At 44.6% G+C, this 27,081-nt stretch overlaps 1 protein-coding gene across 1 annotated transcript; it reads right to left on the minus strand.

The window, feature by feature from the left end:
- ATAD3A (ATPase family AAA domain containing 3A) lies at positions 1–27,081 on the minus strand. The gene is made up of 16 exons (XM_035344766.1): positions 26,819–27,081; positions 26,653–26,729; positions 25,933–26,034; positions 24,369–24,428; positions 23,937–24,006; positions 22,716–22,881; positions 21,924–21,993; positions 17,648–17,803; positions 17,393–17,449; positions 16,360–16,485; positions 13,900–14,024; positions 11,568–11,619; positions 10,719–10,789; positions 8,502–8,669; positions 7,703–7,811; positions 1–437 (listed from the first exon to the last, which is right to left on the minus strand). The coding sequence occupies exons 1-16, from the start codon at positions 27,030–27,032 to the stop codon at positions 258–260; spliced, it is 1,803 nt and encodes a 600-aa protein (XP_035200657.1). The 5' UTR covers positions 27,033–27,081; the 3' UTR covers positions 1–257.

Consider the following 27,081-nt stretch of genomic DNA (forward strand, 5'->3'; position numbering starts at 1 on the left):
AGTGGTTGAGCAAGGGGGTCCTTTAATACAGTTGTTTCTGCCTTATTAAAACCCTTTTTTTTCCTCCCCCTTTGGTACATCCTTAAAACACAAATGCCAAGGCAGACTGAGGGAGCGCTCCCTCCCCCTTCCTTGCACCCATGGACACATTTCTCACTTAACACATGATTCCACCAAACATTTGCCCAGGAGACCCTCCCACTTTTCTCCCGTGCCGCTTCCCCAAACACGCCGGTCAGAGGCCTGCAGGAAGCTTCTCACACCGCCGTTCCTTTGGGGAAAGGCAGGAGGGGGTTTCTGCCGGCCCCTTTGCTTGCTTCAGCACCCTCTGCTTTCAGCCACTCCATCTTCTGTCTGTGTTGCTGCACAGCATCCGCGACCCGGGCATCGATCATGGCCTCTGTAAGAATGCCGTCCTCTGATGCGTAAGCAGCAGCCTGGAGAGGCAAAGGCAAGAGAGGTGAGCCAGTGATCACAAACCCTACAGTCAGGGCAAAGCTGAACTGCTCCCTGTCTTCCTCATGCACATTTGCCCCCACGCTACCTAGCACAACATCCAGCCTTGTTCTAAGTGGGTGGTGGTAACCACTGCGATCTGGCCTATCACCAACAGAAAGGAACCAAGGACTGAAACAAAAACACCTGCCCCAGCACAGAGAATGGTTCACATGCTGCGCTACAGCCTCTCTCCGCAGTACTAACAAGCACCTTTGCCTACCTGCCTCTGGATTTCCTGGGAAGCAAGATCTTTGAAGAAACAAGGCAACGGGTTCATAGTGCTGAATGTAGCCAGTATGGTTAGGCTGCAGTCACACTTGGCTTGTTTAAATTTCCCCTCCTGCTTTAAAAGTGCTGCACATACGAAGTCGATAAAGTAAAGAGTAAAAGGTGCGCATGGTGATTGAACGGTTCCATCCAAGACAACAGAAGAGGTTTTAAATACTTACATGGGAGGACTACGCTCAGGGCCAGGGTGAGCATAGGCAATGTGGCATCTCTAAAATGAGATCTAATACGCACTAATCTCTCTTTCCTCCTGCATTCTGCTAGGAAACTCCCCTGTATCACTTCTGTGCCGTGTCAATTCCCAGCCCACACTCACCTGCCTGGGGGACCTCCCCTCTTCTACCCCCCTCCATTTATCCCCAACTCGTGTCTCCCCAGTTCTGCTTGGCAATTAACGCTTGGTCCTCTTGCTGCTCTGACAGGCAGCACAAGTTTGAGCAGAGTTCCTTGCAGGAAAGGCTGAGAACTACTGACATCCTTGCCAACCTGCCCACGTTTCCAGTGGCACGTTAGGGTAAATAGGATCGTACACCACCTCGCTTTAGCTGCGGCAAAAGGGCTGTCACTTGTGCCTGAACACGCAGAACAGCCATGGCTCTGCTGATGGACGTTACGCAGACGGTAACACAGGCACCCGCACCCTAGAAGGGGAGGATGCTTACAGCGTGAGCTGAACAACTCATCTCCAAGGTAACAAAGCAACTCCGAGCTGCAGATTTCTATATCTGGTTAATCCCCGTGCGAGTGCTCCTGCAAGCGACCCCGTGCTGTGGTTCCCTGTACAGCCCTGCTAGATAGAGGGGAGCATGACACAAATAGGGTGGGAGCCCCTCCAGCTTCTCACATCCAGGATGCCTGCCCCAAACCAACAGCCCCAAGCTGTCCACATCCCTCCTGCCACAGAGCCCTCGTGTTACGGAGTGTCACACACCAACCCTTCTGTCTGCAGGGCATTCCCTGAGATCCGGGTTAGGAACAGAAACTTTGGCTTTCAGGACAGGCAGAAGTGTTCCTAAGGTGTTACACGCAGGCCACACGAATCATTAGCAGTGTGAAACACCGCTTCTGAGGTTTGAGCAATGAGCTTTACTCTATCCAAGTATAACAAGTCTGCAAAAGCATCACTGCGAGAAATCAGTGCGGCCATTTCATGTTCTCGTTGTCCAGAGATGTGGACGGGAGGGAAGACAAGCCCCGGAGCCAGCTGTTGACCTGGGCAGTACCAACCCAGGACTGGGCCAACACAGGAGGTTGCACCTGCCTGTTGGATTACTGCGCCCTCACTGCAGGAGGAACAATTGGAGTAATTATTTTGACAAAGGTACACAAGGTTGCAGCGTTGGTTTCAAGCTCCCCAGCTCACATTCCAGCCCCTACCCCAGAGCCCTTTATGGAGAAGGGGGAACATCACCAGGGAGAACAGGTCTTACTGAAGAAGCCACGTGTAACTGTGGAGTCAGCAGGCGCTGGTTTTTACTGCAAGAAGCATCAAAAGCAGACTCTTCCCTGTGCAAATCCTATGTAATCCTTGCTTAAGGCAGAAGTGACAACTTAGGCTAATGCTCACACCTCGACTTAGAGGGTAAACACCAGCCACAAGCAGGGAGTGCAGAGGAGTAGAAAGGAGCCTGCAAATAGTCTTTGCACGAAGGCACTCGTCCTGTGTCTGACAAGAGAGCAGAGGCATCCTGCGCCCCACAAGGCAGATCCTTCCCACAAATATTCACCCAGCGGGTATCAAACCACGAGCTGCCTTCTCACCTCTGGGAAAGGGCCATGGGGGGGAGGTTTGGCTCAGTTAAACAACCTCACTCACCCCGTCACCCTCCTGCACTTTGTTTTGTGTTTATTTCTTGCCCCCCTTTTTTTTTTGTTACTGGGGAGTTGAGGCTAACAGGAGCCAGCACCCCTTTGCCAACGCAGCCCTCCAGCCAGAAGGAGGTTTAAAATGGAGTAAGAGTTCCCGGGCTGGGCACCGTATGCCTCCACAGAACAGAGAGGATGTCTTCCCTTCCTCCCTGCCTCTGCATAGACCATAAATTTAACTGTGGAAACTCCTGCAAAGCTGTGCAGTTCACGCTCTGTTGATTTTCTCAATGACTTTCTATTTTTAGAAAGCCTCAGGCCCTCACTGTCAAGAAAGCAAATGGGGGAAGCAGCTGTCCCTTCTGGGAGTAGCTTGCACACACACAAAAATGGTTCTGTGCCTCATTTATATTCATACCTCTGCCTCCTGCATGGACAGATTTTAACCCATTTTTTTCCAGTGCAACCAGTCGTGTTTTGTGAAAAAATAATCTGAAAACAAAGCCTTCTGGTGGAAGTAGAGGAATGGATCACAGATGACAAGCCCAGCTTTAAACGACCCAATCCTTCATTTCAGCCAAGAAACGTGGTTTATTTTTACATGGCCAACAAGCCAATCTGTATCCTTTGAATCACATTTATAATGAAAATAGTCTGGTCAAAAATATAATAAAAAGACACCCCCTAGGCTTATAATGTCCTTCAGCTCAAACACTTCTGAAACATTAATTCTGCCCATAACCTCGTGTGGCAGAATACATTTAAAAAAAAAAAAAAACACAAGCAAGGCTCAGGGAGCAAGAAGGTATTTATATCTGTGGCACAAAAGGCAAAGAAGTGACAGGAAGCTCACCTCTATCGTTAACACTGGGATATAAAACTCCTGAGAATTCTTTTGAAGTGATGCCGAAACAATTTTCCAGAGGGTAGGGCTTGGAATAATGAAAAGTTGCTTCTTTGACATTTTATCTAAAGCCTATCAATGGGTTTAAGTTCAGGGCGCAGAACTCGAAGGTCTGCACAGCACTGTAATAGATCTGACGGGAATTTTAAAGTGTGTAAATGCATCTAATCCATGCTATATTCCTGAAGGATTAGATAGGGAGAACGGAAAAGAACAAGGACAAAAGGGAAGGCACGGTCTTCTGCAGGAGATTAAAATGGATTTCTAGCATGCAGACTATTAGCTGTGCCACAGACAACAATATTTCTCCCAGCACTAGAGGTTACACTCTCTGCTTTTCCGCACGTATTTTTTTCTGTTTCAGGACAGCCCGAGCCAGAGTGAAACAACAGCGAACCTGAGCTTCATTCAAGTGGCACCCAATCGATTTCAAACCCAGCTTAGAGTGAAATTAAATGTATGAAAGCGGCACCTACTGCTTGGGCTTCTAGTTTAACTGAGATGTTTATGTTAATAGCAGTATTGGCAGAGCAATCCAAAAGCATCTTCATGGGAAATGACTGCAAGGCCATGGGACAGCGAAGTGGCCACGTGCTGTCACTCCAGTTTGCTCTTTGGTTAAGAGCTGACAGCTATGATGGTTTCTCTCCAGCTGGTTCCACACATTACCTTTCCCCAAACCACCTCTGAGGTTCAGTTCTGGCTGTGAGATGAGATCAGACAGGCTATGCAGAGCTGATGTAGGTCCCAGCGATCTCAAAACTCGGTTGAGAATATGATAAATACCTTCCTGCCAGCTTTTTACAAGAGGTGCTCCCTGTCCATTTCCTCCAGCATTTCTGCAGATCCTGGAGCGGCAGCAGCACCACAGATGCCCCACTACCTTTCCTAGAACTGCCTGGTGTGCGATTTGACTAGGGTTCATCGCATGGAGGTTAAGACTGGAATTGCAGGCAGCAAGGTCTCAGTCAGCTTGAGGTATCAGTAGGACAGCCCCTGTGGAACAGAGCAACACTTCACTGCAGATTAAGCCTGACATTCTGCACCCTGAGCATTTGTCTCTGTTGTCCAGACACTGGTTGAGGTTTTGTTCTCAGACACCTCGACAGAGGTAGAACGCTTACAGACAGCAACGCTGAAAATGACTGTTGGAGGAAAGAACTAATTAAGAAAACACACACACAAATCTGAGGTGAATTAAGGAACAGGCATGTTGCAATTAAGCCTACACTTTGAGGATTAGAGCCAAGTCACATCAGGGCACAATGCAAAATAAGTGAAAACAAAAGGCAAACAAAATGCTCCCATCCAGCTTTCTGCTCCAGCATTCACAATAAGCAGTTTTCACCAGGGCTTTGTGCTGTAATCTTCCCCAGAATGGGTCAATTGAATCCATTTATTAAACAGAGACCTTAGGCATATTGTATTGCAGCAGCTGTTGCGATGAGCCTATCTAAAAAAGCACTGGAAGCTTAAGTGTCTCAAGACATAATTGTTTCAAGGCAGCTGTGAAGACTTCTAAAAAGAGCACGAGGCTCACGACATCTGCTGTTTAACAGCTCTGGAAGGTGTTACTAAGATCAAAACCAGAACTGTAAGAGATACCTTGTTTTCCCCTTTTCTTGGCTCTTCCTGCCTTCTATCTTCTCAACTCATGACATCTTGAATTCTTCCTGCCTGTGCTTTTAGCTTGCCATAATGCTTTGGGGGGAGGGCACGAACAGCAACCACAAGGAGGGAAGAGAAGGAAGTCCAGATCTTCCTCTTAACTAGAAAATCCTCAGGTTAGCTTCCTTAAAGCTCCCCACATCCAAGAGGGACAAAATTTTGTCCAAGAGGAACAAAAATGTGGCTTGAAGATTAACTGTGTGCTACTCACATCAGGTTATTTCCCACATCAGCCATCTTTGGCACGAAGCATCTTAAAAATCAACAGTTCAATCCTACGCGAGTTTCAAAGACCAACTATTCTGAAATTAGCAGCCCTATCGGTAGCATACAGCCACTTGACAGCTGCTGCATCCAGCTGAGGACAGTCTGGTAAGCACTGCTTGAGCTAGACGTGCCGGCTCATACAGCCCCTGCATACCCTGACCTCAGATGTGCCAAGACAAAAAGTGTCACTATGCGGTTAAGTCGTCTTGCCAAGCTATTTTTAATTCTGTTCAGCTCCCTGACCCAGTTCATAGTACAGCCATACAAAGAGGTGTGCAAGCACAATGGAAAGGATAGCAGAAAGGCAGGAATAAGAGGCAGAACTAACACTGCCAGAAAGACTCAAACTCCAGCATTAATCCCTCCCTAGTAGGAGAGGGCATTGTTTAACAGCTAGTACAAGAAGCTACCTGGTAAAGCTGACCCAGACCTCAAAATACTGACACCACTCAGATCAGGTTGGGTTAAGGGTACCTAGAACATCTGCCTCAGCTGTGATGTGCTCTGCTCCTGCAGAGGCTTTTAACTGCAGCTCCTGCAGTGCCATACCCTCAGTACTTTGCACAGCAGGAAAACACAGGTAGGTGTTCAAGGTTGGCCAGAGCCAAAAGTCAGTGGGACAAATGTGGCAAAAACAAACCTTCTGTGTGGCTCTACACGAGCTCCAGGTGGTCGCAATTCCAAATTTCTTGACCCAATGACTGAAGAAGAGCCTTATGGTAGTGTTTAGGATCAGTCTAGGGCAGTATTCAGTGCAGAAACCTTACCCTTTTTTGGATGCTCTCACAAACCTGCTAACGAACTGTAACCATCCATCCAGCTCCTGAGGAAAGGAGTCCACGTGTCTAGCCACCAGCTGCAAAAAGGCTGCGCTATTTTAACACTGATCCATGACACTGTTCTTCATTGACAAAGGACAAGATATAAAGTCCCTTGATCCAGAACACCCATAACTTTGATTTTGATACAGATGAAGCTTTTTGCAGATGCTGCTTCAAAACTGTTCTTATCTTTCTGCCAACTCTCTCCTGCTTTTTGCTTCCCCCCTTTTCTCCCTTTTTCTTTCTCCTTAAAAGCCCTTTGACTGTTGTATGACAGCATAACCTTCTTATGCAGTTTTATAGAGCCCCTTGTCAATAGTCCCCAGGCTATGAGGTACATTAAAAAAAATAATCAGGGCAACAACACTAAGAAACTTCACCCCCACACCTCCTGCTTCCTTCAAGATCACTTAAAGGATAAATTTTAGAAGCCAAGGTCATTTCTGGGGAGGAACGACAAACCAAGAGAGTTGAGAAACTTATAAAAAGCAAAAGGATCATTTTCCACAGCTTTTAATTATGGGACATGTGTGGCAGCAAGACCTTTGACATACATGGATAGTGGGGTTCTCTTCTAAATAGAGAAAAAAATTTACAACAATTAAGGAGGCCTGTTTTTTCCCTCCACAGCACTGTCACCCAGTTTAAAACAAATACAGTTGGTCTTTACTCTGGGTTTCAAAATCAGAAGCCAAGAAAAAGCAGAGCTATACTTGGAAAAAGTTTAAGCCACGACCTACTTGTTCTGGGTAAGCAAATAGGCCAAAGATTCTGGTCCTTCTTTCATACCATCAGCTCTCCAGAGCCATTTTTGAACAGATGCTAACTGGACAGTACAGCAGTCCATCTAAAACCCATCAACATGCACCAGCTCCTCTGAATCCCAAATACCAGTCAAGCATCTCGCTGAGTTCCTTGACTGAGCTGGTAACAATACTAACCTGGCACGTCTTCAGGCAGTTAGAGAATAGTTTTTTTTTTAGTAAAGCTTTATGTACATTTTCAGATGACAGCACACACTTCAAAGTATGTTTAATACAAAATCCACATGGGAAAATTAAGCAGCTGTGTGTTAACATTCAAACAAAGAATAAAATAAGGGCTATCAGCACTTGGATGACTACGGTGGGTCTCTGCTCATGACTACCACAGGTAAGGACTAGAAAGGAGATTTGTTTTCTGTATCTTAAAAGGTGAAAAAAACAGTAGTAAGAGGAATGAATTCAGTGGGATTTCCCCACTAGTGATTATAAAAGCTATTCCTATATGTGAGATAAATTATGCTGATGTTCTGACACCCACCTCAGAGCTGGTAGAATTCTAGTGTTACTGCATGGACATAACGAAACTTTCGAAGTGAGGCAAATTCCAAGACTCCAAAACTCAAACATTGAAGCCTTCCAGAAAGTGAACATGACCCAGGAAGCCCCGTGATCAAAGCCCTACTTACCTGCCATGCCACGGCAAGCTGAGAGATCTCTCGACCAGACATGCCCTCTGTCAGCCTGGCAATCTCTGAGCACTTTTTGCCATAGTCAAACTGTGCCAGCTTCAAACGTCTGAAAGCACAAGCACAAGGATTATTTTACATGTAACCACATGACAAGAGGAGGGGTAAGCCAGAGGTAAGTTTTGTAAAGAGCAACATGAAACTGAAGTCAAAGATCAGGCCAGACTAATCTCCGTACAAAGTTCCATCCTGAATAAAGGAGTTGACAGAAAGCCTGATTTTATGGCACAAAGAAATGTGTGTACCTGGATTAAAACAAGCAAAGGCAAGTGCTTGGATATGAGGAGTTCCAACAGTGCCCATACCTACATTACTGCCTCCAGCATAGTAACAGGTCTCCTAAGTTTTGAGCATATGACAAAGCATGGCATATAATTCTAGGACGGCACCTCATCCCATAACAGGATGGCAAGAGGCATCTCTTCAACTCTTACCTGGATGAGTGGTTTAAACTGGGTTTACGCATAATGTGACAGACAGGAAGACCAGCCAGATTGCCTTTTGGTTATATTTGTAAGATAATGTAACTGTAACCCCAATGCTTCCAAGATCTGATCCTGGAAACTTGCTATCGACCATTCAGCTTCCTGGAAAAGTCGGAAAGATGTTCTACAGCCTGCCACATACAACCAGAGATATTTCCTCAAAAAATGCTACTTAGAAATACTGAAAAAATACACAGAAGAGGAGATAACAACCAGAATCCTGCATGGGCGAAGAGTGCTGCAGGGATACTCACTGTTTACCCTCTGTAGCTGGCTTCAAGACATGCCTATCAAAATACATCCTCACAAGCCGCTCCCGCTCTTCTAGCTGGGGCAGATCGAAGTTCACCATTTCATCTATTCGGTCGTTGATAGCCCAGTCAAATTGCTCAGGCTGGTTGCTTGCTAAAACAAGCATAAACCTGGAAGTAAGAAACACAAGAAGGAAGACTAAGAAACATACAAAAACACATTAAAGAACCTGTCTGAACATCAAGAACTGGCATGGCCAGTATCAAAGACCTGACACATCTCCAGATTTCTTAGAAACAGCTTTGTAACAGCATCTCAAGCCACATACTAAAATGCAGCATGGTTTAAGCTATTTACAACCGAAACACATTTAATGCAGTACTTAACCTTGCAGTATCAGCCTTCCCCAGCCTGTCCTTGCCACAGAAGCCTAATTTATCATTTTACCCACAATCACCCTCAAGTTAAGGGCATGAAACATTTAGGAAGAGTACAACCTCCCACAGACCTCTAAGTCTGAAACCTTGGAACAAGTGTCAACACGGAGAGAGGCGTTCTCTGGCATGTACATATCTCCAACTTAAATCCCACTTCAGGGACCTAGCTTCAAGCTGCTAGCTGCACAGAACCCTAGAATCACAGCAGGACTAAAATCCTCATTTGGGAGGTGTGAAGGGCTGCCACACTGAAAGCCTACTGGAACCACAGCCAGCTCAAAGCACTGGAGAGCACAGAATGGACTCATCCTGGCCTAAGAACAAGGGGAGTTTGCCACTGCTGGGCATGCCACTGCATGGGGAGGTCATTCTTCTGCAGCAGCTCATGTAGTTCCCCTGCATCTAGGCAGCCACGCATTTTTTTTTTTTATTAAGTTCTTTCAAGAAAGTCTGAGAACACCTTCCTGCTACAAGTCTAACGTGTGCAGAAACAAAGGCATTCACAAGAAGTACCATAACAGAACGGTGGCTTGTTCGACCAAGCTTTGCTCCATGGTACAGATGTGCCAGCTTCCAGGTCATGCTCTCTCCTGGAGCATTTTGAAGACAGAAGCCCTTTCTTTTGCTTCGTAACGCTGCTTTTTCCCCATGCCAATTCTACTTTAATGCCTTAATTGATGTTACCAGCTTAATAGTGCATTATAATTTGAAATGGGCTTTTAACCACAGCTATTGGAATATTGACGTTCTTGCAGTCTATTTAAATCCAACTCTACAGGGGGCTGTGTTCTTTGCTGTCATTTCTGAAGATACTTAGCTGGCCCATGAGCCACACTGGCACAAAGTCATTCCTTTTCTACTGACAAGAAATTCCTCCAAACCCCTGCAGAAACACAGCTTAGAAAAAGCATTAACACCCACCCCAAGATTCAAACCTTCCCTTGGACATCTGGGTGAAAAGGATAAAAACAAACATGCACAGTCAGATACCCAGCAAGAAGATGCAGAAAGTTCTTTGGGAAGTTTAAGCCAGCAATTCACGATTCCTAGTGCTCAGTTACAGTAGTAACAACTCACTGGTACAGCCAAATAACAGCACTCCTCAGGGTTTCTCCAAATCAGCTAGATTTACACACCGTTAGGCTTGTGCAAGTAAATTTCCTTTTATGAATGCAGGATGCCTTACTGCCCAAAGCAGCAATAAGGCTCTTTAGAAGCAAAATGCAGTGCATGAATCATGAGGACATGTTCATTCTCCTAGAATGGTTCACGGTCTAAATTAGGGGCAAATTAAACATCCGTGAAAATGACAGCCTAGCTGTTTATAGTGGAGGCATGGCACCCATGAGCACCAAAACAAGCATGCCCAGAGCAGTGCTAAGGTCCCCTAATACCAGGGGAAAGGACTGCCTCCTTACCACGCCCTCTCCCTGGCTTGCAGGGGAATGATAAATCTGGTCAATAACCTAACTTTGCTAGATCCACAGTTACGAAATATTACAAGTCTAAAAGGAATAGTTCCTAGAAAAAGAGGGAAAACTATCTGAAGCTAAGAACTTGTACATCTTGTAAAAATCTGTACCTTATGTACAACCCTTCCGAGTTCCATGTTCCGGGAAAAGATAAAGGAGACATAAGCTGCATTCAGGATAAACTAAGAAGGGAATATTCTGTGCAAAATTTGCAAGCCCTTAATGGTATGGATCAGAGGCTTCCAACTTTCATTTGCACAACATAGGCACTTCCTGGCTTTCCTCAGCTCAGGAAAACTGAAATACTTACTTGTTGCTGTGCTGCCCTGTTCTGTGCAGGAATGCATTTAAAGTTGCTCTGAGATCTTCGCTGATTTTCTCCTGCAAAGAAGAAATTCAAAGATAGATCAACTGCAAAGTTGAGAGGTCACAGCTCTAAGCAGCATTATTGACAAAGAGAATTTTGTTATTGTCAAGCATTTGCATTAAAGTAGACTGCAAAGCACTATAATAACTGGAAGGAAAAAAACAATCAATTTGTATACCCAGCAGAAAGGTTAGGAAGCAAAGCTTCAGTCGAGAGGTTAAACATTTGCCCTCAGTCAGCGATTCCCTTGATTTCAAACCCAATGCTCTAACAACAGCCCAGGTGCCTTTCCCTAATCTAGTAAGATACCTACAGGATAATTAAAGTAATCTTTTAGGGTTGACTCTTCAAATAGACCACTGGGGTTCAAGTAGCAAGGCCAGATTCAGTGCCCAGTATGGTAACTTATGTTGAGAAAAAAATAAATCTTTTGTGTGTGCTGATACAGCTTTGTTAACGCAGTGGAAAAACAGTTTGGTTACAAATACATCCCAAGATCACTATTTATTTGTACAAAGCACCTCTTTCCTACTGCCCAGTGGCCTGCAAACCCCCCAAAAGATATCACCCATGTCTTTTGCAGGAAGTTTTCAAGTCAGTCTTGAGATGCTCATCCCATTCACCTGCAAAAGGCTCGTTTCTTGTTTCTGCATGACTTAATTGAGTAATGTGGCACCTTCCAGTTTTAATGTTCTGCCTGTGTAAGCTGGCTGACCGGGTTAAACAAGAAGGCTGGGGGCTGGCTGGCTAACAGCAGCATGCACAGATAATGACCACAGAAAAATTACTTACTGTTGCCCTCTTCCGCAGAAACGCGTCTGCTTCATCCACAAAGAGCAAGAGGCTGTAAAAAGAAAGCACTACACAGTAATAGGAGACAGGTAAGTGAGGCTCCAATGGCTCGAGGATTCTCCTGTCCCCCTGCTTGACACCCACACCTGTGACCAGCTGTAAACCTAAAGGATTACACAACCAATTTAATTTCTTAAGGCAACATTTCTTATCTGAGCTGCAGCGACTTTCTGGTTGCATGCTCTTGGCCCACGCCAGCAGTTAAGAAAGAGGCATTAGCTTAAGACACCTTAGGTCATAAATGACTCCAGGCCTCTACGGCTGTTTCCTGCTGTTCAGAAGCAGGCTGAGCAGAAGCAATTCTTGGACACACGACCTTAACCTCCTCCAGATTTTTAAATACAGATGGGAGATACCAATTACCAGAGAAAAGGAATTTTCATGGGCACAGTTTGGCAATGGGTTTCTATCTAGCACTGCTGGCATGTTCCTGTCAAGTCTGATTAGATCTCTAGAAATCTAGTCCTGCTCCCCTGCTATTTATGAGCACTTCTTTTAGCATTACTCCTATCTGGAGAAGCGTATGCAAGGCTACAAAGCTGAAACAGAAGCACAGAAGTCTTGTTGACAGACTTCTTCCTCCCATGCTTCCTTATGCCATTCTGAAAACCTGCAGAGTCCTCCCTTGCAGACTGTTTTGCTGTTTTCTTGAGTTTTTCCCTTCCAAACCACACTGCCAATAATATAATGGTTTTACTACCTGTGGAGAAGTGAATTAATAAAGTCAATGAATAATTCACGAAAATAAATTCACTTATAACCCAGGGGCAGTGCTCTTCCCAAGGGACCAAGCGTATAACGATGTTTATCAATAACAGAACCAAGTTGCTCATAAAGCTGCCACAGCTTGTATTACTTTCTTGTCCAGCTTCAAATACAGCTTTCTTTCAAGGGATTTCATGGCCTCTTAACATCTTTTATTCAATTCCAGTTTTTTCTGAAAATATTCTCAGCTACAATCTCTGCAGAGAAGCATCCTCTACCACTATTGCTTTAGCTCATAAAGGTAACACAGCACTCACGAGCAGCTAAGACTGTTGGATATCCAGAATAAAGGCTGCTTAAGAACTGCATGTTACCCAAGGTTAGAATACTGATGTTTATGGACATGTAAACCATCACAGAATCCATCTTTCCATGTAAATGTAAATCATTTTACTAAGGTGATGATCAAAGGTATCTGGAGTGTTTCAAGTTCCTATAAAGCAAGCTTCTAATGAGGACAGAATAAATTCAGCCAGCATCTGTAATCTCCTACATCTTCCAACTTCTTTTTCTAAGCTTACTTAAATTCTTTCACCTTTCTTTCTCCAGCTCATCAGGTTAAGAGGAGATTAAGGAGTGGAAATCCTCAGGACATTTACTCTCCCCTTTAAAAAACAAACTTGCAGAGTAGCAAATGGAAACATTTAGATGACAAACATAGCAAGGATTAAAACCAACGCTGCAAGGTAATGTCCATCTAAGTCAACAATTTGTTGTGTTTATCTACAGAAAATCTGCAATCCAAATGTAACACAAAACCAAACTGCTACCCACTGCACATTCTCTATTGGAGTTTAATAACCTGGCTGGACAAACAGCTCCTCAGCTGCCTATGGACTACAGAAATCAACTTACACCAGTACACACACTTACAAAAATCAAGGAGTCAAGTTTTAGCCGAGTATCAATACTTCTGTTTGTTTTTTTAAAGTTGACCAAAAAAATCACAAGCAGCCTGTGACTTTTACTTCCACCTAATGTCGATGCCTTTAGCATCCTTCTCCACCTTATCATTTTTTCTTATAGTTCTGTTTCTGCTTGAGACTGAAAACTAAACAAGGACCAAATCAAAACACTACCAGTCTAAAACCTGCACGATTGCAACAGGGAACCTAACATCCAGGGAGTTTAAAGGCCTATTTGTGCCTCCATTTGTGCTAACTCAAATTGCTGTCAGAACAGAAATCCCTCTGAAAGACATGCAGCCCAGCCTTCAAGCGTGCAACTTCTCTCCACCAGCGTGGGGAGAGCAGCAGGGAGTCAAGCTATGGCTGATCTAGAGACTCTGAAGTAAACAAAAAATGTTTGGTGGAGCAGAAGAGCAAAAGCTTTCAGCCTTTTGAATACTACCACGCAGCAAAAATTCACCCATCCTAGGCAAACTTTGGATGATGTTATTCCTGGTCAGTGTTGCCTCATCTGTGCACGAGTATCATTCACACGGCTCACTGCAGTGAGCTTCTTTGAGCAAGAAAGCACGTTAGGGGTCAGAGGAACCTCTACTTACCCTCTCCTACTGGTGTTTGCCCAGTCAAAGAGCTTATGCATGGCAGTAACTCCTTCCCGCCCCATGGGGGCAACATCACCACCTGTCATGATGGCGTAATCCATGCCCGAGTGCACGGCTAATTTCTGGAAGGAAACAAAACCACTGGGTTAAGAGCTCCCTGTCACTGCAAGACCGTAGAAGATGAGGAGGGAAATAAAAGTCACTTAGACCTATCAACATGCTTATTTTCTGACGGTGAGTACACTCTTAAAGAGAATACTTCTTTACCACTTCAGTCATGTCAGGGCAGTTTTCAGGATTGCTTTGAAGTGGAAGGAAAGATGGAAAATTAGTCTTGTGGCAACGCATGAAATTTTATCAGCAGAAGGCACTGCCGAGAGTGCTTATATCCATCTGTAACCCATGTTGTTTGTTTCTTCCACTCTGTTCTTCATGGTCTAGTTCTTAATTTACTTCCCCTGTGCAGCAGAACAGGATTCTTTTCACTAGCTGCTTAACTAATATAACTCAAAGTTGCATTGGTTTATTTTTAAAAAGTAAAGAAAAAGGACTTAAATGCTCATTGAACCCAATGAGTATTCAGATAAAATAACAGAACTTTACTACTGCGTTTTTAAAACCTGCCACAACTCCTTAGTCTGGTGGGTACTAAACAAAAAGGTTTGATGAAACTCCTGAGGCATGCTGGAAACATCTCCCTTAAGCTTCAGGTATAAAAAAAAACAACTGAACAAAAAAGCCTTTCAAATCTGTGCTTTTCAGCTAAGTCACAAAATGCAAGCCTGCCCATAAAGCAAGTTTAACAGGAGATAGCCAAAATTAACCAAGAACATCAGAAGAGCCTATGGATCGCACTACCCAAAGTTTGCTTAGGCTGCCACACCACTGCAGGGCGGAATTACAGCCTCAGGAAACCTCCCTCTACTTCAGCCCCAACTAGTTTGCCAAGGGCTATGTAACATGGTAATTAAGCTTCCAGCTTAAAATTCTTCTCCATCTCTCTGTGACACCTCAGTGGTGAATCAGCCCACTACTGCCTGTGTCTGAAAGAACAGGCTTGGCGACGATGTGAAGCCAATAAAGGGAAAGATCTCCATCCTCCCTTTCAGAACAGTTCCCAAACCAGCCTCCAACTGAGCCCTGCCACGGTGACAGACAGCAGGCTGAGTTACACATCATCAGCTGACCCAGAGCTGGCTATCCAGCTCTGTGAGTCAAAGAAAGTCATCTGAAGGTTAAAATGAACAAGTCAACCCACGTAGACAAGCAACAGCTCCAACAAAACATGCTTAGCTGAACCCAACCAATTATCTGCTGTGCAGCAGGAGGCAGGGGAAAAAAAAAAAGCTTTGCTCTGCCTATTAAAACCGCCCAGTTCCTGCTGCTAATGTTTAGTGTTTTGCATCAGTCCAATGAAGCTGGGAGCTTTGACAGTTATATCCAAGTGTTTTCACACCTGTCTCAAGAATCCTGTCACATAGCAGGAATACTTACAGCTGCAGACCCATAAAGCTTTGCACTGCAGTAGTCAAAGAAGGCCACCACACTGTGACAGGTTGCCTTTTTGGAAGAGCAGTAACAGCAAACTGTACAGTCACTGCCATTAACCCAAGTGCCAAAGCCACAGCTCAAAAAAACAGTCGGCTTCTCAGTGCAGTATTTGCTCCTCTCTAGAGCATGTGTCAGATGCACTCAGCTCTTTCCTCGCTCTTCCAACCTGTTTCAATCCTTTACAGCTACCGCCACTAGCCCCTTGGAGTTTCTATGCTATTGGGTAAGTGTTAAATACATTTCTTCCCCTTTCTCCACTGCTAAACACTTCTCTCAGCTCTTCTTCCTTCTTCTCTTTATGTTTCTGTTGCAATTTCCTAGCCCTGCCCCTCTCTAAGTGCTTTACAAATCCAAACTAGCTGGCAGACTATTGGAGATAGCAGCAAGGTATTGGGCTCCATATTGCCAGGGACACAAAACTCAGCTTGAATCACCAAATCAAACAAGTATAGAAAACCTCACATCTACCTGACAAGCAAGTCAAAAATCAAATCCCACCTCAAATCCATGCAAACACCATCCCTGTGGAACATATGTGAAGTAAAGCCATACCTATCTCTTCTTTCACTTGAGGATTAGTAAGCGACAAGCGGGAAGAACCCTATTTAGCCAAGCGTATATAATTAACAGAGGTGGAAACGAGACAGCAGGCTGGTGTTGCAATTTCACAAGTCACAGTTGCCAAGTGCCTTTTCCAGATGGAAGGGCTCTTCTGCCTACGCTCAGTGTTAGAATCCAAGTGGCTGCACTAATCTGGAGCAGGTGGATGTCCTCCTCCCTTCCCAAAAGGGAGGCAAAAATACAAAGGTCAAGCAATGGATTTCAGACCGGAGAGGGTGCTTAGGACCTTGTTGTTTTCAGAGCCCTCTGCAACATACACCTTGTCAGAATCTTGGCAGGGTTTACCTTGGCAAAGAGTGTCTTTCCAGTGCCGGGGGGACCATACATAAGAATGTTCCGGTATAGGCTTTTGTTCTTCTTTGTATTTCTTGTTGCTATGGCAATATCTCTCACACGTGCTTCTAACTGTGGCTGTAAGAAAAGAGTTAAACTTAAGGAACAGAAAGTACCAAGAGACTAGCATCTATCAGCTTCACAGATCAGTACCAGCAAGAAGTTGGCAGCATTCCTACAGTCTCAAGCTTTTAGGCCTCAACTCCAGCTGCTCATTGCTCTGGATTAGGGTCGTTTCCCTCTGTATATCAGGATTTACTCAATTTCAAGTTCTGTCCACTTGACTGCAGTTCTCTTCTATCAAGCGAGGAAGCAGTGCAGTAACTGCTCTAAGAAGTGCTAACACCTCAACATTTACCTCACCCTGGATACCCTGGGAGGGATATGTCAAAACATAAGCGACTCTCTGCAACACTAATTCTTTCATTTCAGTGATAAACATCCATGCTCAAACTTGTTACTGCCTTTATAGAGGTACTGGGAGAAAGCCATTCCTGCAGGAGCATTTTCTCTCAGCGGCCTCAAGCACTTAAATGTGCCTGATATCAAGAAATCAAAATTCAGAATCAAATACACAGAGGCAGCCCTAATTAGCAAGTTTAGAACCATTCACAAGATGGGCAAGTGCACATGGTGCTGAGGCTTTTGGCCTACAAGCAGATTTAGGTTCAGTAATATTTCACAGATTAGATGAGACAAGCAGAACTCTGAATATTAACATGCTGACTACAGAGAAAATCTGCAGCCAGGCAAGCACTGAGCTAAGATTTCTAACTGCTTTGCACAGAGGGAAAAGAAGGTTAACAGAATTGTTAATGTATGTCACTGAACGCAGGAACTTATTTATGGTCTCAGTGCCACAAGGGTGATAAGTCTTCAGAATTACTGGAATTACAGCGTTTGAAGCGTGTGTAAGGTAACAGCTTTTCCTATTGAGATTCAGAAGTCATCGTTCCAGACCAAGATAGCAAAACACAGTACTCACACTGAGAACAACTCCTTCAAGGGCATCCTGAGCCTTGCTGGTAAGACGCTTACCAACCTACAGAGGACAAAAATCAGTCACTCACATGTGGAAATCAACCACTGCTTCTGAAACTCAATACCCCCAAATCTTATATAAAATGGCAACGAGATCAGCTCACTCTAATAGCATGTTTATTCAAAGACCCACAAAGCTGTAAAAGGAGTTTTGCATCCTTGTGGCTAAGAGCAAGACAAAAACAAAGCAAAACTTTACCATGATAGGATGCTTAAGTGCCTCCAGCACAGTAATACGTGAGGTCTCTCTCACCAGGGAAGGTTTGCCCAAACGTGCTTCTATGTATCGCCCTGCCACTGCAGTGGCATTCTTGGCAGAGTAAACGCCCACCGCTAGCAGGGTTAGGCCTGCCACCTGGAAAGGAAAGGGGTGAGGATTAGGAAAAACTTTTAGCAAGGCAATAGTGGAAGCATGCAGCATGGCCTGTGGTAGGGAACTACAGTTCAGCACAGACGCTAGCAAGTAGGATGTTTTTTTTGTGCTCAGATGTTTTATTGCTGTTTACACAGTCAAGCTAATTCCCCCCCCCCTTTTTTTAAAGGTATTTCGTGCAAGCACTTAATAAGCCTGAACAAACCAGGTGCTGCCTGCCAGACTACTCCCTCCTCACACAGGAAAACATATGCTGAGCTAAAGATGTCAAGGGAAACATCTGAATTGTGTCTACCACCAAGGGCAAAGGGGCAGATGCTCCCAAGTGAATACATACAAATCACCTGTCATAACACAGGCACAAAAAGCTTGTGAAATGAGCACAGAGACCATTAGGGTAGCAAAAATGGATAGTAAGGAGAAAACCAGGAACAGAAAAGGTTACATATCAATCATACAGACATTGCATCAGCTGAGCCCTAGAACTGTCCCACCCAGTAAGCCTACGACCCACGTGAGAACAGCAGCAGCACCATATATGTGGCAGTAATATCAACACAGCACCGTACACTAGTTTTTTTTGGTAAATACTGGTACACGAGAACTGCTGTTGTTCAAAAATGCTTCCTAGAACTCATTTTGAATAGGAGACAGAGCAAGTAAGTGCAGCGACAGCAGAGGCCAAAACCACTTGCTGAAGGAGAACAGTCGTGTCAGATCCAATACAGAAGAAAAACAGGTACTCAAGAAGAGTTTCAAAGCTAAAGCCACCATGGGAATTACCACCACCGCATTACAGTGAAAGATGAGGTCTTTCAGAAACCCTAGAATGCGAGACATTCCCATCAATTTGTCAGTGAAGCAGAAAGACTCCAGACTGCTCTGTGGTTTATGGTCACTGCTCAGTTCAGCACTAAGTTGGCTCACATTTAACCAAGCAGCCCTGCAGGCAGCATTTTCCACCATAGCGAGCTGTCAGAACAGACAAGGAGCTGTGCTGACAGTGCTAAAGACATTCCAGGAGGTTCCTATGACTAACATCTCGGGATAGGCAGGATTTGAAAGCAAGACTTCACAGAAATCTTCAGCATGTATGGGATTTTCTCCTTAAACCTTGCTCCCAGAGACTGAAAGCACTGATACCTTTTATGAACCTTTAATTCAGGTGCACAGACATAAGCCTTCAGTCCCACCTATCTAATCTAGTCAGTTGCTTTACCAAGAAATCCTATTCAGCTGAAAATGTAAGGAACAAGGGGTATTACTTTTAAACTGAGAGGTGTTTGGGAAGAGGCCAACTGTTCCTCACTGTTCCGAGCCTAAGTAATCGGCCGTGTTCAGCTCGCAGCTAGGTGCCAGTAATTCCTACCTGAGCAAGCTCAGGTAGACAAAAGGGCAAGCTGCAATTGCTTTTAGAGTGAGCAGGCTTCAGCTACAAGTACAGCACAAGGTCAAAAAGCTCAAGGACAACAAGGATGGCATTGTTCAATAAACCATCAGACACCATCTGCTCGGTTCCACTCTGCTCAGATGTGCAATGTACCTGTGCTTTGGATGGAAACAAGAAGGGTTTAGAGCTGCAGGTTCTAAGATGCAAAGATTAAGACGACCTCTGCTCCTGATTCATCTCAGCTTACAGGCATTTGGAAGACACAAGAGACTCCATCTTTTTAGCAGCCTCCCTCTGAAAGCAAGGTACCTTGACAAAGACCTCACGTACCCTTGCCTCATCTGCTTAGCAGCAAAGTTAGGGGTTGGTGCACCGGATCCATCCAGGCAGAGGGAAGCTTATCAGAATTTAGGTCTTCACTGACACCCACGTTACAAGATGCAGAGAAAAAAAAACAGCTTGGAGATTGACAGCTACACATCAAAATGGGAAAATTATTCAACTCACCCTCCCGGAAGAGCCCAATCACCATGCCAGCTCCACAAATCAGTCTGATTACAGTGCCTATCTGCTCATCACGAAGTATCTAGAAAAGGAAGTAATCTATGCCTGACAAAGTGAATTCCACTGAAAACAAAACCAACTTTGAACAGAACCTTTGGGGTTACACAGATGGGAAGAGGTAGGAAAAGAAGCAACCCTTACAGCAGGCAGAAAGATGAAAATCCAGGGCTTATTTAGAGGAACTCTTAAAAAGAACTGGCTAAATCTTGCCTTACAGTCAGCATTACGGCATTTTTCAAAGCAACAGAAAATGTAAGAGTTTGGGGCTGTGTTATCTCCTTTCTAAAAATATATGCACTCTTGGCATTATTTTAAAAAGTCCTAAATTCACAAGACAAGAGCTCGTCAGAAGCAAAAGTGACCATAATGCAGGAAACTGGTATCTGGGTCAAGAGAATATGCAGCTAAAAGCACCAGGCAGTAATCTTCAAAAGGCTCCGGATACTGCAGGCACTCCAGGTAGGGCCTGCTGATTACAAAAGGATCCACTAAAAGCGCGCACTCACTCAGACAAAGCATCTTTTGTGCCAGCCTCCCCGTATAAAACTGGCTGGCGGAACAGATGGTTGGGACTGATTTAAAGCAAATTGTCCATTTTAACAAGCCGTGCTACTAAAACTATTTTAGCACCGTGAAGTTTTGTTGTAAGTAGTGCAGTGAGAAACAGCCTTATGTCAACACGAGGTAACTGCCATGCTCTTTCCTCCCGTAGAAATACGCTTGGACGGCTTTTAATCAAGACACGCAACAGTTCTACAAGTGATCTCTTAATTCCCAGCTTGTCCATAAACAGCATTTTTCCCCCATGATGTGGCGATGCGGGCGCACAAGACGACACCAAAAATATGTCAGTCAAGGCAGAGAGAGAAGGAAGAAAGCCCATCATTAGCAAGTGATTAGCGGCGTTATTCGTTTTTGAAAAGCATTTGCATTTTTGCTGCAGTGAAAAGAAAGGAACGCTCTCCTTTCAATATTTACCCAGGAAATCTTATGTTATTCCCCACTCCTTGTTCTAATGACAGGATACTGTCCCTGGTGATCAACATTCAGTATTTATATGCTCGTTACTCCCCGGCAGTGCTTTCTCAAATTATTGGGATGAAGATCAAGGAGAAGAGAATTTTTACAATAAATATGGGAATTCTGAATGCAGATGTAGTGAGAACTCCCACCAGGGAAGAGGCAGAAGCCTCAGTTCAAGTTAGTGAAGACTGCATGGCAATCGCTGCATAGTAATCATCCAAATTCTCCAGGCAAGACAAAAACACCACATAATCTCCTTCTTTCATGTCACTATCTTGTATCCTTCGTCTGGAGCAGCGGTCTCCAAAGCATCATGCATGCATCCCAGGGGGTATGAAAGACCATCCACTGGGGCGCAGGAAGAAAATATATACATTTGTTACTGTAATTCTAATGATTTATAAATAAATATACCTGTAGTGGGGGAACACTGTCAGATTTTTTTAATTATTATTTGTTTTTACTTGTGAGGTGTACACAGTGACAAATTTTGAACAGTGGTCCAGAAGAAACAAACCTCTTTTGTGTCCAGAGATCAACTCTTACACATTTTCAATATACCTTCCCCAGTATCCCTAAAAAGACATTTCCAGATTGCAGTTTAACCAGAAGATACCAGCAGGAAGGAGCTGGGATTAGATTTCTGTTCCCCAAAAACCACCACTGGCAAAGTAGTCCTATAAAAGCAGTGTTACGCATTTGATAATGCTCGTTACCTACACACTGCTGCCTTGCATACACAAGGGGCAGCAAATGCTACATCAACTGTGAACAAACGCTAGGATGAAAAAAAGCATACTTGACAGAACCTCCACCTACTACCTGTAGCAGCAGGCACACCTTCAGGCAACGTGTTTGTTAACGTGATGGCTCCTCGAAAGGCAAGACAATTACACGGGGCTGATCAAAGTCAGAACTTTTACGTGACCAAAGATGAGAATTAATTAGTGTAAATGTTTGGAACGTGGTATCTCCTTAAATTAATACTGCAAGACAGCACTAAGCAGCACTCATGGCATGGTTTACTCTGCCTAAAATTTCACAGACATACCACAGCAAGGAGTTAGTCTTACATACACCTACACAGACTTTTCTGGAAGCTATCAGTACATGACACAATCTTACCGTGGCTGTAACTTTATCCCAGTCTGTTACAAAAGCACGAAATCCTTCCCCAAAGAGCATTCCAGCTGTCCTGTGGTAACAAAACATCAAGACAAACAGGAGAGAAAAGAATTCTGATGACTGATTTGAAACAATTTACAACAGTTTTATATTCTGTAATGATCTTCTTTAGAACCAGTCAAAACAAACTGAGGGCTCACCTGGGAACTCAAACGTGAACAAGCATGTACATACATTTATAGACATCTGATGTCTACACCTGATCTGAGATTAAATCCAGAAAAGCATTTGGCATTAAGCTGATTTAATATAATCAAGAATCAGCTTAGTGGTAAGTGATGCATTGTAATCTTTAAATTAAAAGCTCTTTCTATTTAAAAATGTCAAGGTACCTAAAATTAACAAATTAAAAATCCAAATGCCCACCCTTTGGAGATGCACTGGTTTACTTTTATGGCTTATGTTCAGAAAATGTAAAGAACTCAGTTTTTGCAGCAATCAAATCTCAGTCTTAATAAATACAGGTTGAAAACAGCTGTTTTCAAAACAGTCTGAAAATCGTACAGAATTCATAGCTCTGTATTCTCTTTGGTTCCCACTCAGATCACAACGTACCAAGACACATTAAAAAGAACCTTTTCTTTCAACTAACTTCTATTGTACAGAGCACAAAGCTGTTCAGCTGTAATATTCCTCCTAGCTCAGAGGAATAAACAGAACTGTTTTCCTACATGATGAGAGAAAACTGCACAAAAGCTAGGCAACCACGTCCTCCTGTCGGCTTGCACATACTTGAGGGACTCTAGCACAGTCTGGCGATGCTCAGCAGCTTTTAAGCGTATCTGCTCCCGAATGATGTCTGCGTTCTCCCGCTCAGCCTTGGCACGGGCTCTTGCTTCTGCCTCAACACGCAGCATTTCGTTCTTGTGCCTTAGCTCCATTTCTCGCTCCACAGTAGCTTTAAAAAAGGAGAGAAGAATCTTTTAGGCTGGTTTAATCCCAGGCAGCAGGTTGGGGAAAGATGCATTGACTCATCCTGGCCTCACCACTGCTGTGTGCTCCCAGACAACCAGTACGGTATCAGAGAAGACAGGCAAGGAATTTTCCCTCAGCGCTCAGAGGGATCACGCACCAAAGAGGTGTCCCTCTCCAGAGAGAGCACTGCAAGACAATCATAAATCTGTTCTGGAAACCTCTTACCACAAAAACTGCTTAGGACAGACTTCAGCCAGAGAGCTAGAGAATCTGGGATAAAGCAACATAGAAGGAAAAAGGCAGTGCCTGAGTGGTGCCTGGGAGGAGGTGGGGACCTCAGGAATTAAATCAACCCCTCCTACAAGGTTCACCCCTGAGCTTTGTTAAACGGTTGCTACAAGGATACTGACCTAAGCGGAGAGCACACTAGATGGCAGCAAGGAGCAGACAACTCGGCAGAACACGTGCGTGCAGAGTAACTTTCTGTTCCCACTGGGTCACCTACAAACTGCCTTACAATTCTGACACTTGTGGCCTAGTGGAGTCCTGCTGGCTCTCCCAACCCAGTGACTGCAGCAACTCCATAACAATGAAAAGAAACAAAGCAAGTTTCAGACGAACATGTCATTATTCAACTTTTATTTTTCAAAACAAAAAGCAAATAGAGGTTAGGTGACATGGTTTCAAATACTACTCCCAGTAGCTATTTTCTTCCTCTTCCCTCCTCAGAATCGGTTCTGTTTTAGACTGCTCCAGTATAAGAGCAGGATTTCACTGCAATATCAGGAGATGCTGATAGTTTATTGGGAAATCCAAGCACTACAGAGCAGCCATTTAATAGTTCAGCCATTTCTTAAACTGATTTTGCAAGTAATTGGCAGTTCTAGTACTACTGGGATCTACCTGCTATTTGCCAATGTAACATTAGCACGTGCCCAGTTGTGACGTGGAGCCAATACAGACAAGGAGTCAAACACCAGAGCAAAGACCGATCTGCCCACCCACTTTGTCAATCGTGAAAGAAAAATTGTAACTTACCACGCCTCATGGCTTCCTGTTTCTGTACAGATTCTTCCTGCTTCCTCAGGTTCTCCTCATTAGCGAGTTGCTGGAAGCAGAGGTGACAGCAGAAGATGCATTAAAGTGGTAAGGACCCGGTCACTAGGTATTTATGTAAGCTTAAGTATATTAATTGCTATCAAGAAGCTGGTGCTTAGGCTGAAGTGCATTCTTTTTCTCCCCATCTCTCAGATTGACATTCATAGCCCCATGCTCTTAGCCACTTGGTCCTAAGTCCTGATCTTTGATTTGTCTGGCCAAAAACACTGATGCCAAGTGAGTAGGATGGATGAGAGCAACCGTGTCTAGCATTAGCTATCTGGCCAGCATGATAAGGCACATTTCCAGACCTTTGACGAAAGAAACCTACTATTCAGTGCCCAGCTGGGTTAGAGAAGGAAGCTACCATACCTGCTGTCGCATCTGTTCATCATAGCGCTGCCTTGCCAGTTTGTCCTGGTACTGGGCTCGCTGAAACAAAATAAAAAGTAGAATAAAAAGATCAGGCACTTCAAAGAACCTAGTCCCAAGGACAATGATATCTGGAACATGCAGGGGAAAAAAATAAAGCATACACAAAGGGAAAAAAAAATAAAATCCAGGGTGTAAAAAAAAAAAAAATGAATGGGCAAAGTTTGGGACAAGTTTCCTCATCCAGCTCCATAAACTCCTCTATGCTGAGGAGTCTAGTAGTCTGACCTCATTTTAAGGTATCACAGATACAGAAATGAAGAACAAGGGTTCTCTGGCCCAGAAAGGGACACTTACTAGGAAAAACATGCTCTCATGTTCTAAAACATAGTACCTGGACTGGCGACTGCAAGCAATAGAAGTGTCAAGATACACACTGCCTGTCAGATAAGCTCCGTTCCTGATCCTTTTTCTTGTTAGCTTCTCTCATCAATTTTCCATGGCAACTGGCAAATACATCTACATCATCTAAACTCAACAGAAGTCATCTGAGTGCCCCAGTCCATCAACAAGGACTGCACAGTGGGTGATATTATTCTCCACTCCAAGAGACACCAGAACAGCTTGCAAGTTACCTCCTCAATAACTCTAAAGCTTGGCACTTCAGAAACAGATCACGATCAAGTTAGCTTTGACTTCAAGTAACGCTCTGTGAACTGCAAGAATTCAAGCGCTAACTCATGAACAGACTGTGAAGCCTGCTTCCTGAGCCAGCCCTGTTCAAAGTCTAAACTCTGACGGGATAAAAAGCAACATGTGCCAATCCAGTGGTTCTAGCTCTATTCCCAAGGTGAATAATCAATTAGAATCAATCCCCTACTTTTCTGTCTTTTCAAAGTAAAAAGCCACCATATGAGAGCTATTAGAAAAAAAGTTAGCTTATGTTTCCCACATTTCAGAACTATTGCCACCTCAGTCACTTATGCAAAAACATAGCAGAATACCCCTACATCGCTCACAACACAGCCTCCAGCAGCTCCCAGATTTGTATCGCTTCTCCTTTGTTACTTCTTCTGTTCAAAAGATTAAAAAATTTGGAAGAAACAGAAGCTGAGGGGCTACTTAGAAGTGAAATCCAAATAACCCGATACATTTCACTGCTCAGGGTAACAGCACTCAATGAGCCCGTAGTCTACAGTGTTACAATGCCACCAGCTCTTAAATACAAAGTGTCTCTCAGGTTGTTCAGCAGCACTTCCCTAGAAGTTTCTTTAGGGGAATTTCAAAGACTAAACAAGAGCCAAGTGCCATTACCTGTCTCTTTGGACAATACCAAGACTTCGGTATCAAAAGCGCAAGTAGACATAGCTGCGTTTAACTACACATTAAATTCATCATCACAAAGCCGGCGTAAAAGACAGGCTCAGCTGGTGAATGGCCTCCCGTTTACAGCCAACTGCCACCCCACCACCATCCAAAAGGGCAATTAAAGCAATGTTTCATTTTCCATACAGCAAACACAAACAAGGTTTCTTATCAGTTAGCTTCCTCCCCGTTCCCTTACTGCTTGATGCTGTTTGGTTTCCTCACTGAGCGTTTTTCGTCTCTCTTCTGCTTGTACCCGTATCTGCTCATTCTTCAGTTGTTCTATGGCAGCTTCATACTCCTGGTAAGATAAGAAGATAGTTATCACAAACGAGCTCAATACATAACCCCAGGGAGAAAAGACGAGGACAATTATGTTCTAAGTCACAGAATCACAGTGATTCAAAGAATCACAGGATCATAAGCGCTGTGTTTGTTATCAGAGCGGTACCCTCCAAAACCAACTGGAGACAATAGAAAGCTAAAGTATGACTGTAAGAAGATTATAAGAATTGTGTGGCTTGCTATTTAGTGATTAAATATAACTTTACCTCCTGAAAAAAAATAAAATCATTATAAAGCACATGCAAGTCTCTCTTTTAACCAGCTAATCTACAGTTCCATGCAGAAAACCCTCATCACTCCCTAAAACCAGCTGTGATGTTGCAGGATTTACAAACCCACTCCAGACACACCAGTTACCCCAAAAAAGACGGGAAACGTGCTGGGGAAGGTACCAACCCTACTGCACTTCACCTTCCAGCGCTCTTATTTCTCCAACAAGCGCCCCCCTTGCCAAAGCCAAACCACAGCCTAAAGATTCAGAATCCTTGGCAGATCGCTAGAAAACGGGGCTCCAGCTGATGCCAGCCCCAAAACCTGGTATTTCCTTGGAAGGGGCCGGCGAGCCCGTGCGCACCTTGAGCTTGGTCTGCTGCTCCAGCTGCAGGGTCTGCTCCTGCATCTGCGCCAGGCTGAGGGCATCCTTGGCGTGGCCTGCAAGAGAGGGCAGGGGCCGTTAGCACCTCCGAGCCCTCCCCCGGGGCCGCGCTCCCCCCCACGTTCCCCTTTCCCCCGTCACCCACGGGACGCGTCCAGCTCCCGCGCCGCCTTGGCCGCCCGCTCCAGGCCCGTGGGGTCGAAGTTGCTCCATTTGTCCTTGGGCGGGTGCCGGTCCCCGGTTCCTCCCCCACCAGCGCCTCCGGAACCCCCCGGGGCTGGAGGCAGGGAGACCCCGGCCGCGTCCCCGCCGCTCCCCCCCGGGGCCGCGCCGCGGTTGAGGCCGAAGAGCCACGACATGGCCGCCTCCGCCTCCTCCTCCTCTTCCTCCTCCGCCCGGCCCCGCCCA

This window comes from Oxyura jamaicensis, chromosome 21 (assembly GCF_011077185.1).
Source record: "Oxyura jamaicensis isolate SHBP4307 breed ruddy duck chromosome 21, BPBGC_Ojam_1.0, whole genome shotgun sequence".
Lineage (NCBI taxonomy): Eukaryota > Metazoa > Chordata > Aves > Anseriformes > Anatidae > Oxyura > Oxyura jamaicensis.

Bases quoted from the DNA above. Each gene is read 5' to 3' on its own strand.
- ATAD3A (XM_035344766.1), bottom strand. From the start codon at position 27,032: ATGTCGTGGCTCTTCGGCCTCAACCGCGGCGCGGCCCCGGGGGGGAGC. The intron at 24,007-24,368 runs GTATGGTAGCTT...CTCTGCTTCCAG, and splicing joins ATGAACAGATGCGACAGCAG to CAACTCGCTAATGAGGAGAA. The intron at 8,670-10,718 runs GTAAGTATTTCA...TCTTACTTCCAG, and splicing joins ACAGGGCAGCACAGCAACAA to GTTTATGCTTGTTTTAGCAA.